The 15,559-nt window shown below is 74.1% G+C and overlaps 2 protein-coding genes across 2 annotated transcripts; both read right to left on the bottom strand.

Moving 5' to 3' along the window:
- Positions 1-327: 327 nt before the first annotated feature.
- Positions 328-8,881, bottom strand: RNH1 (ribonuclease/angiogenin inhibitor 1). Its single transcript, XM_084253348.1, has 10 exons — positions 8,822-8,881; positions 3,543-3,648; positions 2,493-2,663; positions 2,139-2,309; positions 1,731-1,901; positions 1,485-1,655; positions 1,224-1,394; positions 972-1,142; positions 551-721; positions 328-458 (listed from the first exon to the last, which is right to left on the bottom strand). The coding sequence occupies exons 2-10, from the start codon at positions 3,626-3,628 to the stop codon at positions 371-373; spliced, it is 1,371 nt and encodes a 456-aa protein (XP_084109474.1). The 5' UTR covers positions 3,629-3,648; positions 8,822-8,881; the 3' UTR covers positions 328-370.
- A 2,825-nt stretch (positions 8,882-11,706) lies between these two features.
- Positions 11,707-13,239, bottom strand: HRAS (HRas proto-oncogene, GTPase; the record flags this gene model as incomplete). Its single annotated transcript, XM_084243839.1, has 4 exons — positions 11,707-12,073; positions 12,633-12,792; positions 12,858-13,036; positions 13,129-13,239. The coding sequence occupies 4 exons, from the start codon at positions 13,237-13,239 to the stop codon at positions 11,954-11,956; spliced, it is 570 nt and encodes a 189-aa protein (XP_084099965.1). The 3' UTR covers positions 11,707-11,953.
- Between the last annotated feature and the right edge of the window lie 2,320 nt (positions 13,240-15,559).

The raw sequence follows: 15,559 nt of genomic DNA on the forward strand, positions 1-15,559 counted from the left end.
TCCACCCTGAGTGGGGAGATGGTGCCCTGCTGAGAGGTGGCGCCGTCGCCCTTGGGTGCACCCTGGTCTCTGTCCAGAGGGCTCTGGGTGCTGCCCCCAGCAGTGTCACATGGTGGCCCTGGGCTGCAGAGCCAGGTGGACCCCACTCCCACCCCGAGGGAGCCAGCGTCTGCAGGTGGGGCCTGCAGCTGTGGGTTCCCAGCAGCTCTTGGGGTGCCCTTCCTAGCTGGCACCTCAGATGAAGGAGGGGCCCTTCCTGTCAGAAAGTGCTTTAATGATATAAAAGTGAATTTCCGCAGTTGGGCTGTGAGTGTTTCCCTTCAGAACCAGGACACCCAGAGAATGCGTGGGGGGTGGGGCAGGGTGCGCGTCAGTAGATGATCTTCAGGCCTGGCTTGCTCCCCTCCAGGGCTTGCAGGCGGTCCTCCACGGCCTCCGTCCAGTAGATGTCGTACAGGCTGGGCAGAGAGGCAGGGGTGAGCCAGTGTCCACGCTGCTGGGCGCCCTGCTCAGCCCCACACCCCACACCGCACACCCCCAGCCCACTTACACCATCTGGGTCAGGCTGCACTCGGGCTGCTCCAGGCTGCCCAGCAGCTGCAGGACGCCCGGGTCCCCCAGGCCGTTGTTGCTGAGGTCCAGCTCACGCAGGCTGCGGTTGGCCAGCAGGAGGGAGGCAAAGCTGCCGCAGCTGCTGTCCGTCACCTCGCAGTCCGACAGCCTGGCAGGGGAGGCGGCGGTCAGGGCTGCGGTGGGCCCCAAGCCGAGCCCCGCTCCCACAGGGTCTCGCGGGACCATCCCAGCCTTTGAGGCGAGGGCTCAGGAACTGGGGTCCCCTGCCCACAGGGCAGCCAAGCGCTAAGCCTCGGAAGACCAGGACCCAGCCGTCCAGGGCGGGCAGGCCGGGACCAGGGGGGAGGCGCCGGTCCGGGGCCTGGTGGGGAGGGACGGGCCTCGGGACGCGGGCTCACCAGAGGGTCTGCAGCTTGGTGTCCGGCTGGCTCAGGCCCTGGCAGAGCAGCTGGACGCCGGCGTTGCCCAGCGGGTTTCGGCTCAGCTGCAGCTCCCGGAGGTGCTGGTTCTTGGTCAGCATCGAGCTCAGGTGCTGGCAGGAGGCGGCCGTGAGGCCACAGGTCTTTACCCTGCGGGATGAACGAGACTGGCACCGGGCCCCTGCCCGGCCCACCTGCCGCCTGGGCCCCCCCTCCCCACACCGTGCTCACCACAGGGACTCGAGCTGGCAGCCGGGGTCCAGCAGGCTCTCACACAGCAGCCGCACGCCCTCATCCCCCAGCGCATTGTCCGCCAGGCTGAGCTCCTTCAGGCTCTTCTTGGCCCTGAGCACACGGCAGACCTCCCTGCAGCCCTCGGCCGTGAGGTCGCACTCCCAGAGCCTGGGGGCAGCGGGGCGGTCAGTGCCTCTGCCCTCCCAGAGGGAGCCTGGCTAGGCAGAGCCCCACGGCCACCCAGCAGAGGCCCCTCACCACAGGGTCTTGATCTGGGAGCTGGGGCCCAGCAGCGCCGAGCACAGCTGCGCGATGCCCGCGTCGCCCAGCGGGTTGTTGCTCAGGTCCAGGTGGCACAAGGAGGCTTTGGAGTCCACAAGGGCACCCACGTCCTCACAGTTGCTTGAGGTCAGGCCACAGCTCTCCAGACTGGGGGACAGGAGGACAGGGAGCCGTGGGGCCCTGATCACGCCCCCCCGCCCCTGCTCTCCTCCCCCAACTCACTTGAGCAACTCGAGCTGGCAGGGGGCGGCGGCCAGGCCACGGCACAGCGCCCGGGCCCCTGCCTCGCCGATCTGGTTGTGGGTCAGCACCAGCTCCCGGAAGCCAGGCTTGGTCCCCATCGCCGAGACCAGGCGCTCGCAGCTGGCGGCCGTCAGGTCACAGCACTGCAAGCTGGGGACAGGCCTGCATCAGGGCCGGCAGAGGCGTCCACCGGGAGCCCTCGGGGGACCCGCGCAGGTCACGGGCCCCTCCCCAGGGTTCTGGACCGGGAGCCAGACGTCACCCCAACTGGGCCTGCCCACCCCACGCCCAGGTGCTTCCAAAGGGCCCGCCCTGGCCGGCCCCACGGCAGGTGCCAGCCTAGGTGGGTGTGGGCGGGGGTGCACAGGACGGGCGGGGCGTACGCACTGCAGCTTCTCCAGGCGGCACTGAGGGTCCAGGAGCCCCTCGCAGAGCAGCTGCAGGCCCGCGTCCCCCAGCTTGTTGTCGCTGAGGTCCAACTTCCGCAGGCTGGGCATGGAGCGCAGGGCCGCGGGCAGGACCCTGCAGCTGGCCTCCGTCAGGGAGCAGCTCTGCAGGCTGGAGTGCAGCGGCCGTCAGGGCGAGGGAGCCGCAGACCAGGAACAGGCAGGCTCGGGCAGGAGCCAGCCCGCCCCCAGCAGCACCCAGCCCAGGGTCTGTGGCTCCCGCCTCGCGGACGGTCGCACTCCAGCCGCCTGCAGGCCCCCGCCCCGGCTGGGAGCCGCCCCAGATCAGACTCACTTGAGCTTCCGGACCATGCAGGTGGGACTCTGCAGTGCCAGGAGCAGCTGGCGCACGCCGGCGTCCCCCAGCTCATTGTAGCGAAGGCTGAGCTCAGCCAGGGAAGGGTTGGCCCGAAGGGCGGCACTGATGTCCTGGCAGTGGGCCTCGGTGAGGCCACAGTCTTCCAGCCTGTGGACAGGACGCGGGGCGGTGGGTCGAGACGCCTCACGGGCTCACACCCGGACAGTCAGGGCCAGCCGGCGGCCGGGTGGGACTAGGACGCTGGATGCTGCGGGCGCCGCCCCAGCGGGAGGGTCCCGACTCCAGGCAGAAAGCCAAGCGTGCGAGGAGCCAGCATGCAGAGTGCCGGGCTGCGCCCCCGCAGCCGCGGGGCCACCGGGGCCACGAGCAGGGCGAGGGCGGTGCTCGGCGACCCGGCTCTGACGCCACCTTCATCCTGACCACGGTGACGCAGGGCCAAGGGAGGGCCAGGCCTGCGGGCAGGATGGCCGTGGCAAGCAGGAAGGAAGCAAGAGCTGAAATTCCCGGCCGGGCTGGAGGCCGCCGCCATGACTGTGCAGCACGGCTCGCTGGCGGGCGCGGGGATCCCCCGTGACAGCCGGAGGGGAGAAGGGCCACCCGCCGGCCCCCGGGGTGCTCAGCAGGGAGGAGCGGCAGCTCCAGCCTCTCAAGGGGCCACCTCGGGCCCGGGCAGTGCGGAGGCCGCCCGGGACATGGCGGGGCAGGCGCCACTCACACCCCAGCCGCCGGCCAGGGTGATGGTGCCCACTGGGGCCCCGGGGCCAGGACAGCAAAGGACACGGAAAGCTGGGGGGGGGGGGGCCACTCCACGGGTGCTTCACCTTGACCAGCGCCCAGCGTGGGGCAGGCAGGACCCCCAGACCCCACCAGGCCACGCCAGGAGCAAGAGCAGGAAAAAAAGCACAAGAGTCACGTCTCGGGTTCCGGGAAAATGACAAAATTCACTCCGTGCACCCGCAGGTCAAGGGCTTTGGAGCGCACACCCCCCCAACTGGGGCGCCCCCCCCCCGGCCCGCACCCACCTACCTGACCGCCTGGTGCTGCTGGAGCTGAGGGACCAGCTCTGCCCACTGCGCGGCACTCAGCTGCTGGCAGTGCACGTCCAGACTCATGGCGGGTGAGGAGGCACGCTCTGCAGGGGGCGGGGGGAGGCGCTGAGCCGGGCCACACTGACAGGCCAGCGGCCAGCGCGCGGAGATCCCCAGGCAGGACCCCGGGGAGGCCAGGGTCTGGGGAGGAGCTCGACCCCTTCTTCCACCCTGGCCTCCAGGATTAGAGAGGGGGGAGGCAGCAGGCGGCGGCCCCAGCAAAGGCCACCACTGGCTGCAGCACTAGGGACGCCTGAGGCCCTGGGGCAGAGGCCACTCACCTGTCGGCCTCCATACCGGCTTCCGCCTCTGTGGGCCCGGCACTCACCCCAGGACAGGAAGGCCGCAGGCCCTCGCCCCAGGAGGCCCCAGGAGGCCCCGGAGCACCGCAGGGGGTGGGACACTGCCCAGGGGCCAGCAGCAGGTGGGAGGCAGGCCCCGGGGCTGGCCCTCGCAGGCGTGTCCCGCGCGCGTCCTGGGGGCCCTCTGAGCAGGGGACCGCGCCGCCGGCCGGCAGCTGCTCCCCACAGCCCCGCCCTGGGGGTGGGGGCCGCCTGGGGCAGGGAGCCCAGGGAGGAGTCAGGCTGAGGAGGCTTTCCCTGCCGCTGCCCTCGGAGAGGCCGCGGGGCGGGTGACTCAGCCCCGGGAGGTTCCTGGTTCCCAGAGAGCCCCGCTCCCTGGACCGGACTCGGCGGCGGCTCCCGCCCCCCGGCGCCGGCACCGCCCAGCCCTCCGCGGGGGACCCCAGGGCCTGACTCGGCCGGCCCGGGGGGGGGGGGGCCGCGGGGCGTCACCAGCCTCGCCGCGGCCGCGGCCGAGGGTGGGGTGAGCGGCCCCTGCGCGGTCCGCCCGGAGGGCCGGCCTGAGCGGGCCGCGGGGCTCCCGGCCCGGAATTCCGAGCGGCCCCCGGGGGCCGGGCCGCTGGGCTCGTCCGCGCCGCCCCGGATCCAGCCCCGGCGCCCGGCCGCGGCCGCGGTTACCTCTGCGGGGCGCGGGGCGCGGCGCGGGGCGCGCGGGGCCGCCCAGGGCCGCCGCCGCCCTCCGCGCCCAGCCGAGGCTCCGCGTGTCCGGGCCGGGCCGGGCCGCCGGCGCCGCTCTGGGGAGGGACCAGCCGCGCTCAGGCCCGCCCGCCGTGCGGCCCGGGCGGGGGGCGAGGCCGGGCGGCGGGGCCCGGGAGCGCGCGGAGGCCCGGCCCGGCCTGGGGAGCGCGCGGAGGCCCGGCCCGCCCGGTCCGCCCGGGACGCTCACCTGGGTCCGCGCCGCCGCCGCCCGCAAATGCCGGGCCCAAGGCGGACGCCGGCCGGGGGTGCGGGGCGGGGCGGGGCCGGGGGTGCGGGGCGGGGCGGGGCGGGGCGGGGCCTGCGGCGGGGACGCCCCGCGCCCGGCTCCTTGGGCGCGGCTCGCGGGGCCCGGAGCCGCCGCCGCGCTGACCGGCCTCCCCCCCTCGCCCCCGCTCGGGCCGCGCGACGCGCTGCCGGGGCCGCCCGGGCCGGGCGCGGCGGTGCCGCGGGGTGTCGCCGCCGGCCGGGCCAGCGTCACCCGCCCGCGGAGAGGCCCGCCGGGCGGCGTCCAGCCCGTCGTGGCGCCCGGCGGCTCCGCAGACGGCCCGGCCTGCGCGTCCGTCCTGAGCCGCGCCCGGGCTCGTCACCAGGCGCGGGGGCAGAGCGGGGGCGGCCGCCCGCGCCCCGGCCCGCCCCGGCCCCCGGGCCCCCCCACGCGGGCCTCTGCGCCTCCGCGAGCCGGTCAGCGCCCAGAGCGGCCCCTCCCGGCCGCGGCGCGGGAGCGCGAGGGCCCTGGGCGCGGTGACCTGAGGCCCCGGCGACGGGCGGGGCAGAGCCGCCCCGCCCGAGGCCCCCAGTGCAAGAAGCGGCCACGTCTGCTCGGCCACCCCCCCGCGGAACCGGCCCTGCGCCCCTTACGGCCCATGGACGGCGTTCTGGGGCGCAGCCAGGGAGATCAGCACCTCGCCCCACCCGCCGTCAGGCGCCGCCTCCCCAACCCGCACACCCGTCCCCGCTGCCCTCTGGAATGCACCCAGGCAACCACGCCGTGGCCCTCTCAGGTCACCCCGCCGGCCTCAGGGCCCGTCCGCAGTTCTGCGCCTTGAGGAGCGCACAGGCCTCACGCCCACAGCTCAGGCCCTCGGGGGACACGAGACGTCAGGAGGCGGGTGATTCATGCTGCTCAGAATGTGGGACGTGCGAGGTGAGAAAACAGGGCACAAGAAAAATGGAGTCAGGGTGCCGTGCAGCCTCCGCGCCCCAGGGGGTGTGGGGAGGCCCAGCACCCCGCCAGACGTGGGGTCCTGCAATCTCAGCAGGGCGAGGCAGCGGCCAGCCAGGCACGTGGGCGGCTGCCCACATGGAGGCTCTGCTGACCAAGCCGAGGCCGCCAGCGTGACAGGCTCGAAGGGACGGTGCTATTTTTGCTTTTGCTTTTTTCTTCAAAGATCCCTAACAACCAGGCCAGCCAAACCAGACAAGGGAACCGCGTGCTCAGGGGCAGGGCCCCTCTGAAGTGAGGTGGGCAAGCGAGGGCGACCCGGGCCCAGTGGCGCGGACGTGGCAGGCCCGGCCAGGGTGGGGCTGGGGGCGGCTCTCGGAGGACTGGCGCACAGGGCTCCTCCGTGGGGAAAGGTGTGGCTGGGCCAGCCCCTGCTGCAGCCCCTGCTGGGCTCCGGGGGCAGGGGCGGGGGGGGGGGGCACTAATGCAGGCTCAGTGATTACAGGCAGATCTCCGAGGGGCGGGCAATACTCCTGCCATCGCCCCAGAGCAGGTGCAGAGATGCCCACAACCACAAAAGGCGCCCAGGAAGTTCTCTTCAACGGCAGGCAAAGAAGAGGGTGCTGAGTTCCTGAGACGCCTGCAGCCTGAGGAAGTGATTCTGCACAGAACCAAGGGGTGCTAGGAACCCCACACTGCCAAGGGGACACCCAGGTTGTCTGTTCTAGGGGCTCATGCCACCTGTGTGTGCAGAAAGGCAACGCCCTCCAACCCCAGTACCGTGCTCAGGGAGACGTTCACAGGCAGAAAAGGAAAAGGGGAGAGAAACACAGACCCCTCATTGTCACAGATGCACCTTCTGAAGGGGGTGCCGTTCCCCCCGCCCCCCACCCCACCCGACGAGCTCCCAAGTGCCCCGGGCAGGCTGAGCGGCCCAGGGAGGCCCTAGAACACAGGGGCAGCACGGCTCATGCTTCTCTGCCCCAGCCACCGCGGTGCTGCTGGGAAAGAGACTCAGGGGGACCCGTGGGTACGGGGGCCATGTCCTCGCCCTCAGCAGCCGTTACCCTGATGAGGCGTCTCTCCCCAGCTCTCTAAGGCCTGCCTCCTGCGGCCCCGCCAGAGCGCACCTCAGGCACCTCAGGCCTCAGGAGTTTTTCTGACCCACCAAGGTTGGGCATTTTCCCACCAGGAGCTGGGCAATTTAAGGGTTTGGGGATTTGGGGGCAAAGTAGAGGAACTGGGGTGCAGGCCAGAGGTGCAGGGGGAGCTGGGAGGATCCACCCCTGACAGCTTCACAGCACTGAGGCTTAACCCCTGTGCCACCAGGGAGACCCCATTTCTGACTTTCCTGCGAGGAGCAGGCACTCGCCGTGATGGGAGTCACAGCGCTCCCGGGGCTCCGCTCAGGTGTGGCGGCTCCCAGGCCATTGAGTGGCGGCCCCGCCCGCCCACAACGCTGACCTGGGATTCCAGCTCCCGGCAGGCCAGGGCCAGGCTGCTGACAGGGGCGCAGGAAGGTGGGCACACGGTGGGAGGGGCGGGCAGAGGAGGCCGGGAGGCTGCTCCTGGCCACTGCTCTTGGCGGCTCAGTGCTTGGGGGGCTCTGGGCCACAAGGGCACTGTCACCCTGGTCCTCCCATGGAGCCAGCTTGCGGGACATCTTGCCTCCTGTGTCCTGCTCCCCGGGCTTGCCCCCCTTCGCCGTTCCTGTCCCTGCGGCCTTGACTTCTGCTGGCAGTTTGACTCTCAGGCCTTAGTGGCCCTGCTATGGCCTAGCCCGTTGGGCATTTGCCCATGAAGGGTGAGACTGGAGTTTGACTGTGTCAGCATGTGACCAAGGGATGCCCGGGGACCCCAAACTATTAAGGGGGGGTCACACTGTAAAAGGGATTCTGTCCTGTGCCCCACAGAGGCTAGGGAAGAAGAGTTCTGCTGTGATAGATCTTTTCTAGAACAAACATGCAGAGAGAGAGGAGAGAAAGGTGTATATTCCTAATAAGTTTCCCAATAAAACCCTCAAATTTGGGCCCCCCCTGGGGTATAGGGGATAGTCTCAGATTGTGAATGCTGTGGCCTGAGTTCGATCCCCGGCCAGGGAGTGACCCACAGGGCGCGGCAGACCTCTTCTGTCTCCCGGCTGCTCCCCTCAGGAGTGGATTTCAGTGGATCCGCCTTCCCTGCCCCCCCCCCCGTCTCTGGGGAGTCCTCTCACCCCCGCACCTCTGGCCTGTACCCCAGTTCTTGTGTGCATCAATAAACAAAATAAATTTTTGCTTTTTAAAGAAAAGTCTCAAGAAAATGAGGACCCCGGAACGGCCGCTGTCCAGGGGCGGAGGCCGGGCCTTCCGCGGCGCCCACCCGGCCACGTTTCCTCGCGGGAAAGCGGGCAGCACCCCCGCCCCGACGCCGGTCCCTGCAGCCCCCGCCGCGGCCGGGCTCGGGCCGCTGTCCGGCGCGCGGAGCCGCACGGCTGGCTCATCCGAGAGGCGACGAGGCGGCGCCCCGGCCCCCGAGCAGAGCCTCCGCGGGCGCCCGAAGGGGCCGGCGGTGGCCCCGTCCCCAGGCCGCGGCCCTCCCCGGAGTCCTGGCCCCGGGCTCCGAACAGCGAGGCGCGCGCCAAGCGGGGGCCGAGGCCCCCCGGGATGCCGCCCCCTGGGGCGGGCGGGGCGAGGGCGCCGGGCGCGGCTCCCAGGGCGGCCCGTCCCCCGAGCGGCGGCCGGGCGGGGCGGGGCGGGGCGGGGCGGGGCGGGGCGGGCAGCCCCGGCGGCCTCGCGCGGACCCCACGGCCGGGGCCGGCCCGGGCGCAGGCGCACACCGCGCGGCCGGGACTCCCGGCGTGCCCCGCGCGGGCGCGCACGCGCAGACGCCCCGCCGGCCCGGGCCCGGGGCGCGCCTCTCGCGGGCTCAGCGTGGGCTTCGGGGCGCGGCGCCCGCCCACAGCCCGCCCCTCAGGCCGCTTTACTCGCTCAGCGGCGGCGGGGAGCGACTGACCTCCAGACGACCAGGCACGGCCACGGCCCGTGAACGACAGGGAGAAGGGCCACGGCGCAGGGGGCGGGGCCACGGGCTGGGCGTCGCGCAGGGGTGACGCGCGGGGGCGGGGCCGGGCGGCCCCGTCATCTGTTGCCAGAGCGGCCTGGCAGGTTCGCCCGCGCGGTGAGGCCGGGAGCGAGCGCCGCCCGCGGACAGGTGCGGGCGCGCCGGCCGCGCGGGGCCGCTGACCACGGCGCTCACGGCAGCGGCGGGCGCTCGCCCGCGCGCAGCAGCAGCGCTCGGTGGCGGCACCTCTGTGGAGCCCGGCGCCCACTCGGGGTGTCAGGCGCGTCCCTGGGCTGGGACGGGCGACGGAGCCGGTGGGGCCGCCCGCCCTTCCCGCCCCGAGGGGGCAGCACGTGGCCGGCTCGCGCGCGGAGGAGCGAGGGGCCGCGGGGACGCGGACAGCGAGGGGCCCCGAGGCCAGGCATCTGCGCCCTGCGGCGGGCGGCGCCGAGGCGGCCGGGACCCCGCGGGCGCGGCAGGGCTGTGCGCAGGGGGGTCTGGGGCCCGGAGGAGCCCGAGGGCCGTCGCCGCGGCCCAGGGGACACACAGACGGGGGCCCTGCGCCCTCACCAAGGGCCAGGACTGTTTCTGTGGGAAACCTCCCTGCCCTCCTGAGGATGCAGGGAGCCGGACCTCCCGGCGCCTCTCTGGACCGACCCCCACCCCAGCAGGCCCAGGGAGCTGGGCAGGGTCTTCCCAGGCAGCCAGTTGACCTGCGCGTGGGCCCCACCTGCAGGACACACCTGACTGACCTTCAGGGAACAGCCGCCTCAAGTGAGGCTGCCCGGCAGGAGGGCAGGGGAGGGGAAGACGGTGGGACTCAGTTCTGGGAGGCTTTTGGGGTCTCAGAGGGTCTCCCAGATGGCCTGGGGGCTAGGCTGGGAGCCCCAGGGGTGTTTGAGGGTCCCAGAGGAATGGGGGTCTCCGCAGTGACTGGGAGGGAATGTGAGGGTCCCAGAGAACTCAGGAGGGGAGGCCGGAAGTCCCAGGGCACCGGGTGGGGGGTCTCAGGGCCCCAGGGGAGGGGTTGAGCCGTCTGGGGGGGGGGCTTGGGGGATGGGGCTGGAGCTGGGGAGCCCTTCTCCTTGGGGAAGAGCCCAGGAGCTGTCGTCCAGGAGCCGGGACACCAAGGACAGTGAACTCGAGCCCAGCGACAGGCTCTCGTCGGGCATCCTCCCCCACGCGCCCGGGCAGTGCTGTGCCTGGCTGACCGCTCAGCTCTGCAGACAGGTCTTGGGGCGCCCTCCTGGCAGCTAGGCCCTCCATGCGCCCATGTGCCAATGACCCCCGTGCAAGCAGTGAGCCCCTGCTCGCCACTCCTGCAGGGCCTCCCGGCCCACCCAGCCAGGCCCACAGTGGAGATGCACCTGAGGAAGGGCTCCCGGCACCTGAGCACCCCTTTCCAACCTGGAAAGGATGCCCCAGACCCAGGGGCTTGGCCGCCCAGGGCGCCACCTGCACCTCAAAACACACGCCCATCATCAGAAACCAAGCAGGGCTGAAGGTTCCCACCCGCCCCACTAAGCAGCTACTGCTCCCCGCTCTTCCGGAACATTCCCTCAAGGGACCCAGCCTCTCCCAGACCACCCCAAGTGCCCTCCTGGAGCCCGTGGGGCAAGCCACCCCACCCCGCCCACTCTCAGGCAAGACCATCGCACCAGTACCTCTAGAGACCCCAGGGGGCTCCCTGGTGCTCTCCGGCCCAGGCCCAGGCCCGTCTCGTGCGCCTGGAGGCTGAGAAGCGCGGCCGCGGGCTGGGCTGCTGCAGGTGAGCCAGCAGCTGAGCCAGACAGGGCACCCTGTGCCCCAAGCAGACCAACTGCTGACGGCACTCAGGTCAGGGGAGGGCAGCCTCACTCCCACAGCGCCCTCTGGGTCCCTAGGCCTGGCTGGTCCTGATCCAAACCGTCCTCACGGCTCTGCGGGTCCCGGTGCCTCACCCGACAAGCAGCCAGCACGCCGAGGCCCCAGCCGAAGCCTGAGGGCAGCGCCCCTTGCCCTGGCACCTCCCAATACGGGCCCCCAAGCAGCTCTGCCCTCGCACCAGGACATGGAGCTGCTGGCCAGGGCATGAGGGGGAAGCCCAGAGCCTCTGGCCATGGTCAGCCAGGGAGCAGAAAAGCCCTCGGCCACGCGCCATGCTCCTCTGCAGCATCCGCAGGGGGTCCCTGCCGGCCCCAGGTTGGCCGTCACGCCCCCTAGCTGCCAGGACCCCTCATCCAGGAGCCCCATCCCCCAGGGTGAATCCACCCAGACGAGCCGCAAGGACCTGACACGGGGGTTCTGCTGCGCCCTGTGCCCCTTGGCAGCACTGGCCCCAAAGGCCCCCTTCCTGCTGGGTGGAGCGGGCACACAGGATGGCCTGTTGGCGCCGGGGGGCACGCGTGTGTGCTGGGGCCTGTGGGGCGTGCGTGCTGGGGCGAGCTTGGGGGCCTGAGGGCAGGGCGAGGGGCTGCCCGGACAGGGTCCCCTCTGCATTGACTGACCAAGGCCTCCCGCCTAAGATGCCCGTGGAAGCTAAACGCTCAAGGCCTCTGAGAGAAGGGGCCCCGGGAGTCCCCCAACATGGGCCCAAGGTCTGGGACACTCCCCACCCCCCGTGGGCCTGAGAAGACCAGCGGCCCCTGCCCACCTGGGGCCCAGGCCCCCCACCCGAGCGGGAACCAGGCCCACTGCCCGCTGGGCTGGACAGCCCCCAAACCCAGAAGGACCTCCCTCCAGAGGGCAGGGCTAGCCCTCAGCGCCACCCCTGCCGGTCAGTTCTGGTCGGCGCGCACGCGGACCCGCGGCGGCACCGGCGCTGCACACACCACAGCCTCCCGGCCTGGCCGGCGCCATGACGAGGCCATCTAATAATTTACTGCGGCTCAGCCAGTGCCCGGCGGGCAGGGCGGGCAGGGGCAGGGTGGGCCACCGGTCAGTCCACGCCAGTCTGTGCAAAGCGTCCGCAGGGGGCGTGGTCGCCTCTGTCCTCTGGCCCCACTGGGCCCCGCCAGCCCTTCCCTCCTCTCTCCGTCCCGCCATCCAGGGCCAGGCGGGCAGCTGGGGGCCGGAGGCGGCAGCGTGGACGCGACGTGGATGCCATCAGGACAGCAGGCACTTGCAGCTGCCGCAGCCCGGACCACCCTCATCCGGCGGGCTCAGCTTGCGCGCCTTGTGCTGGCGGATCTCCCGCACCAACGTGTAGAAGGCGTCCTCCACACCCTGCGGGGAAGGGGCAGCTCAGAGGGCCTGGGGCTGTGGGCAGGAGACGGGACCCCGCAGGCACAGGCCCGCCCCCCCACCCTGCACTGCCAACAGCCCCGGGCCCCCGTCAGGTGGTGTGGTGTGGTGTGGTGTGGTGGGGCGGGAGGGCCCGGCTGGTGCCCCGCTGGACCACCCTGCGCCCAGTCCCCCTGCACTGGTGCCCTTGTCCCCAAAGCACACTAAGGGGTCGGGGCTGGGCCGTGGGGCACTCTGGGGGGGCGGGGGGCTGGGGCCCCAGGGTCACCGCTCCGGCCTGGCTCAGGGCAGCTCTCTCCAGGGACCTCCACCTCCCCTGCGGCTGTGTCAGTCCAGACCCCGGCCCTGGCCTCCCTCGCTGCCCTGCCGTCCGGGAAGACTTACAGCGCGGGGGGCTGCTGGGTCATGGGGGTCCTGGAGGGTCCCAGGGGGTCCCGGAGCTGGAGCCAGAGCCAGAGCGGCTGCCCTGTGTCGAGGGAGGGGGTGATGAGCGCTGCTCCCTGGCCGGCAGGGGTCCCTGGCTGGCTGGGGGGGGTCTCACCTGGCGCGTCTTGGCCGAGGTCTCGACATAGGGGATGCCGTAGCTGCGGGCCAGGTCCTGCGCCTGCTGGGCCTCCACGGTGCGCGCGGCCAGGTCGCTCTTGTTCCCCACCAGCACCATGGGCACGTCGTCCGCGTCCTTCACCCGCTTGATCTGCTCCCTGCGGGGAGGGGGTGTGAGCTGCGGTGCCGTGGGGGTGCACGGGGAGCCCCGGCCGGCTCGCACCTGTACTGGTGGATGTCCTCGAAGGACTTGGTGTTGTTGATGGCAAACACGCAGAGGAAGCCCTCGCCCGTGCGCATGTACTGGTCCCGCATGGCGCTGTACTCCTCCTGGCCCGCCGTGTCCAGGATGTCCAGCAGGCACGTCTCCCCGTCGATCACCACCTGCTTCCGGTACGAGTCCTGGGGGAGGACACGCTCAGGGGCCTGGCCCGCACCGGCGCCCACATGAGCCGCCCTGGGGCCCTCCTCGCTGGGCGGTGGAGTCCACTCACCTCGATGGTGGGGTCGTATTCGTCCACGAAGTGGTTCTGGATGAGCTGGATGGTCAGGGCGCTCTTGCCCACGCCCCCGGCCCCCACCACCACCAGCTTATACTCCGTCATCGCTCCTCAAGGGGGGGGGGCGCTGCGGGCACCGCGGTGGTCTCGGGCCACCTGCAGGGAGGCCACGCTCAGCCACACCCAGACCCTGTGGCCGGCCGCCCCGGACTCTGGACCCCAACAACCAGGTCGCCGGGGTCCAGCTGCCCACCTGCGGGCCCCCGACCCGGGGCGGGGAGGGGCCCGCCCCCCGCCCCCCTGCCCCCCTGCCCCTTGCGCTTGGTGTCTGTGCCAGAGGCCGGGGCCCAGAGGCCAGCTGACCGCTGCGCTCTCCCAGCCACGCACCCAAATTAGAAGCTGCCGGGTCGGCAGAAACCCTGAGCCGAGGCCCCGCGGGCTGAGGTTACCAGGGCCCCTCCCTGGGAGAACAGGTCTGGCGGCCGGGCCACAGCAGCGTGCCCAGGCAGGCCAGTGCCAGCCGCGGGGCAGCCGGGCGACCCGCATGGCGCCTTCCCGGCGTTTCCCGGAGCCGGTGTCGCCTGCGCGGCTCAGGCCGGGGGCAGGAGAAGCCCCGGCCTCCGGGGCGCCAGGAGCAGCCGGCAGGAGGGCGGGCCCCGGGCCGGAGCAAGGCGAGGCGACGCGCCCGCGGGGCCAGGGTCGCGGCCAGCGGGGCGCAGGGCACGAGGACCCGAAGGAGGCGACGGCAGGTGGGGCGGGGAGGGCCGGGGCCGGGGCTCCCCGCGGGGCGATCCCCGAAGTGGGGTCGGCGGGGGCCCCGGGGCGCAGCGCGCGGCGCCGCCGGAGCCCAGGCTCTCCCGGGGCCGGCTCCTGCGCGCCGCGCGGTCTCGGGCGGCGGGGCCCACGCGGGGCCCGCGGAGGCCGGTCCCCCGAGGGCCGGGCCCGGCGCGACCCCGCCGCAGCGCCCCGCCCGGCGAGCCGGCGCGCTCACCTGCGCCCCCGCGCGCGCGCCCCGGGCGAGGACGGCTGGGCGCGGCGGCCCGGCCCGGCCCGGCCCGGCCCGGCCCGACCCCGACCCGGCCCGGCCGCGGCCGCACTCACCGCTCACTGGCGCGACTGCCCCCGGGGCCGGGGCCGGGGCCGGGGCCGGGGCCGGGGCCGGGAGCGGCGCGGGGACGGGGGCCGGGGCCGGGGCGCGCGGCTCGCCCCGCGCATGGGCTTGTCCGCGGCGGGTGCGGCTCGGCTGCGGGCGGCGGGGCGCGGGCGGCGGACACTCGGCCGGGCCCGCGCACGCCCCGCCCCGCGCCCGTCCGTCAGCCGGGCGTGGCCGGCCATTGGCCGCGGCCGCCCGCCCGGCCCGCTGCGGTTGGCCGACGGGCCCGCCGCTCAGGCGCCGCGCGGGCGGGGCTTCCGGGCGGGCGTGCGGGCGGGCGGGGCGCGGGGTCGGGCCGGAGCCCCGGTCGGCGGGGCCGGGGCGCGGGCTCGGGGGGCGGGGGGGGCGGGGCGGGGGGGGCGGGGGCGCCGGCTCGGGGCTGGGCCGGGCGGGGCCCTGCGGACAGGGGGGCGCCGGGAGGCTGCGGGCCCCGCGTGCTCCGCTCCCGCCCTCGAGGCCGGGCGCCCCCCTCTAACCCCCCCCCGGCAGCCGCCGCTCCGCGGGGTCTCGGCGCGCGCGGGGACGACCGGACCCTGCGAGCCGGCTCGGCCTCGCGACCCCCCGGGGCGCTGCCCGCCCGCCGAGGCCCCGCCGCCCCCGCCCTACGCGCGCCCCGCCGGCCGCGAGCTCGCGGCGACCCGCCCCGCCGCCCCGGGGACACGCGCGTCCGGGCGCCCCGGGCCGCGGCGTCTGCGCCGGCGGGACCCGCGTAGGGCGGGGCGCGAGGGCCGCTTCCCGGGGCCTCCGCCGGGGCACCCGCCGCGCCGCACGCGGAGCCCCGCGCCCGGGGACGGCGCCCTGGGGGGCCTCGGGCGGGGCCCGACACCTGCCGTCCGCGCGGGCGCCCGGGTGGGGCCCCACGCCCCCCACGCCCCCCACGCCCCCCACGCCCCCACGCCCCCCACGCCCCCACGCCCCCACGCCCCCCACGCCCCCACGCCCCCACGCCCCCCACGCCCCCACGCCCCCCACGCCCCCCACGCCCCCACGCCCCCCACGCCCCCACGCCCCCCACGCCCCCCACGCCCCCACGCCCCCCACGCCCCCACGCCCCCACGCCCCCCACGCCCCCCACGCCCCCACGCCCCCACGCCCCCCACGCCCCCACGCCCCCACGCCCCCCACGCCCCCACGCCCCCACGCCCCCCACGCCCCCCACGCCCCCCAAGCCCCGCCCCAGGCGCGCCCGCGGGGACCGCTCGGGCTGACCCGCCCGGCCCGGCCCGGCCCGGCCCCCGCTGTTGGGGGCGTGGCCCCCAGCCCGGCCCGGGG

This window comes from Talpa europaea, assembly GCF_964194135.1.
Source record: "Talpa europaea genome assembly, chromosome: 1".
Taxonomy (NCBI): Eukaryota; Metazoa; Chordata; class Mammalia; order Eulipotyphla; family Talpidae; genus Talpa; species Talpa europaea.

What these genes read in the sequence shown, in the direction of transcription:
- RNH1 (XM_084253348.1), bottom strand. Translation starts at nt 3,628, where the DNA reads ATGAGTCTGGACGTGCACTGCCAGCAGCTGAGTGCCGCGCAGTGGGCA. An exon ending in TGCCAGCTCGAGTCCCTGTG is followed by an intron (nt 1,143 to 1,223) that starts GTGAGCACGGTG and finishes TTCATCCCGCAG; the next exon opens with GGTAAAGACCTGTGGCCTCA. An exon ending in TGCAGCCTGACCCAGATGGT is followed by an intron (nt 459 to 550) that starts GTAAGTGGGCTG and finishes CTCTCTGCCCAG; the next exon opens with CCTGTACGACATCTACTGGA.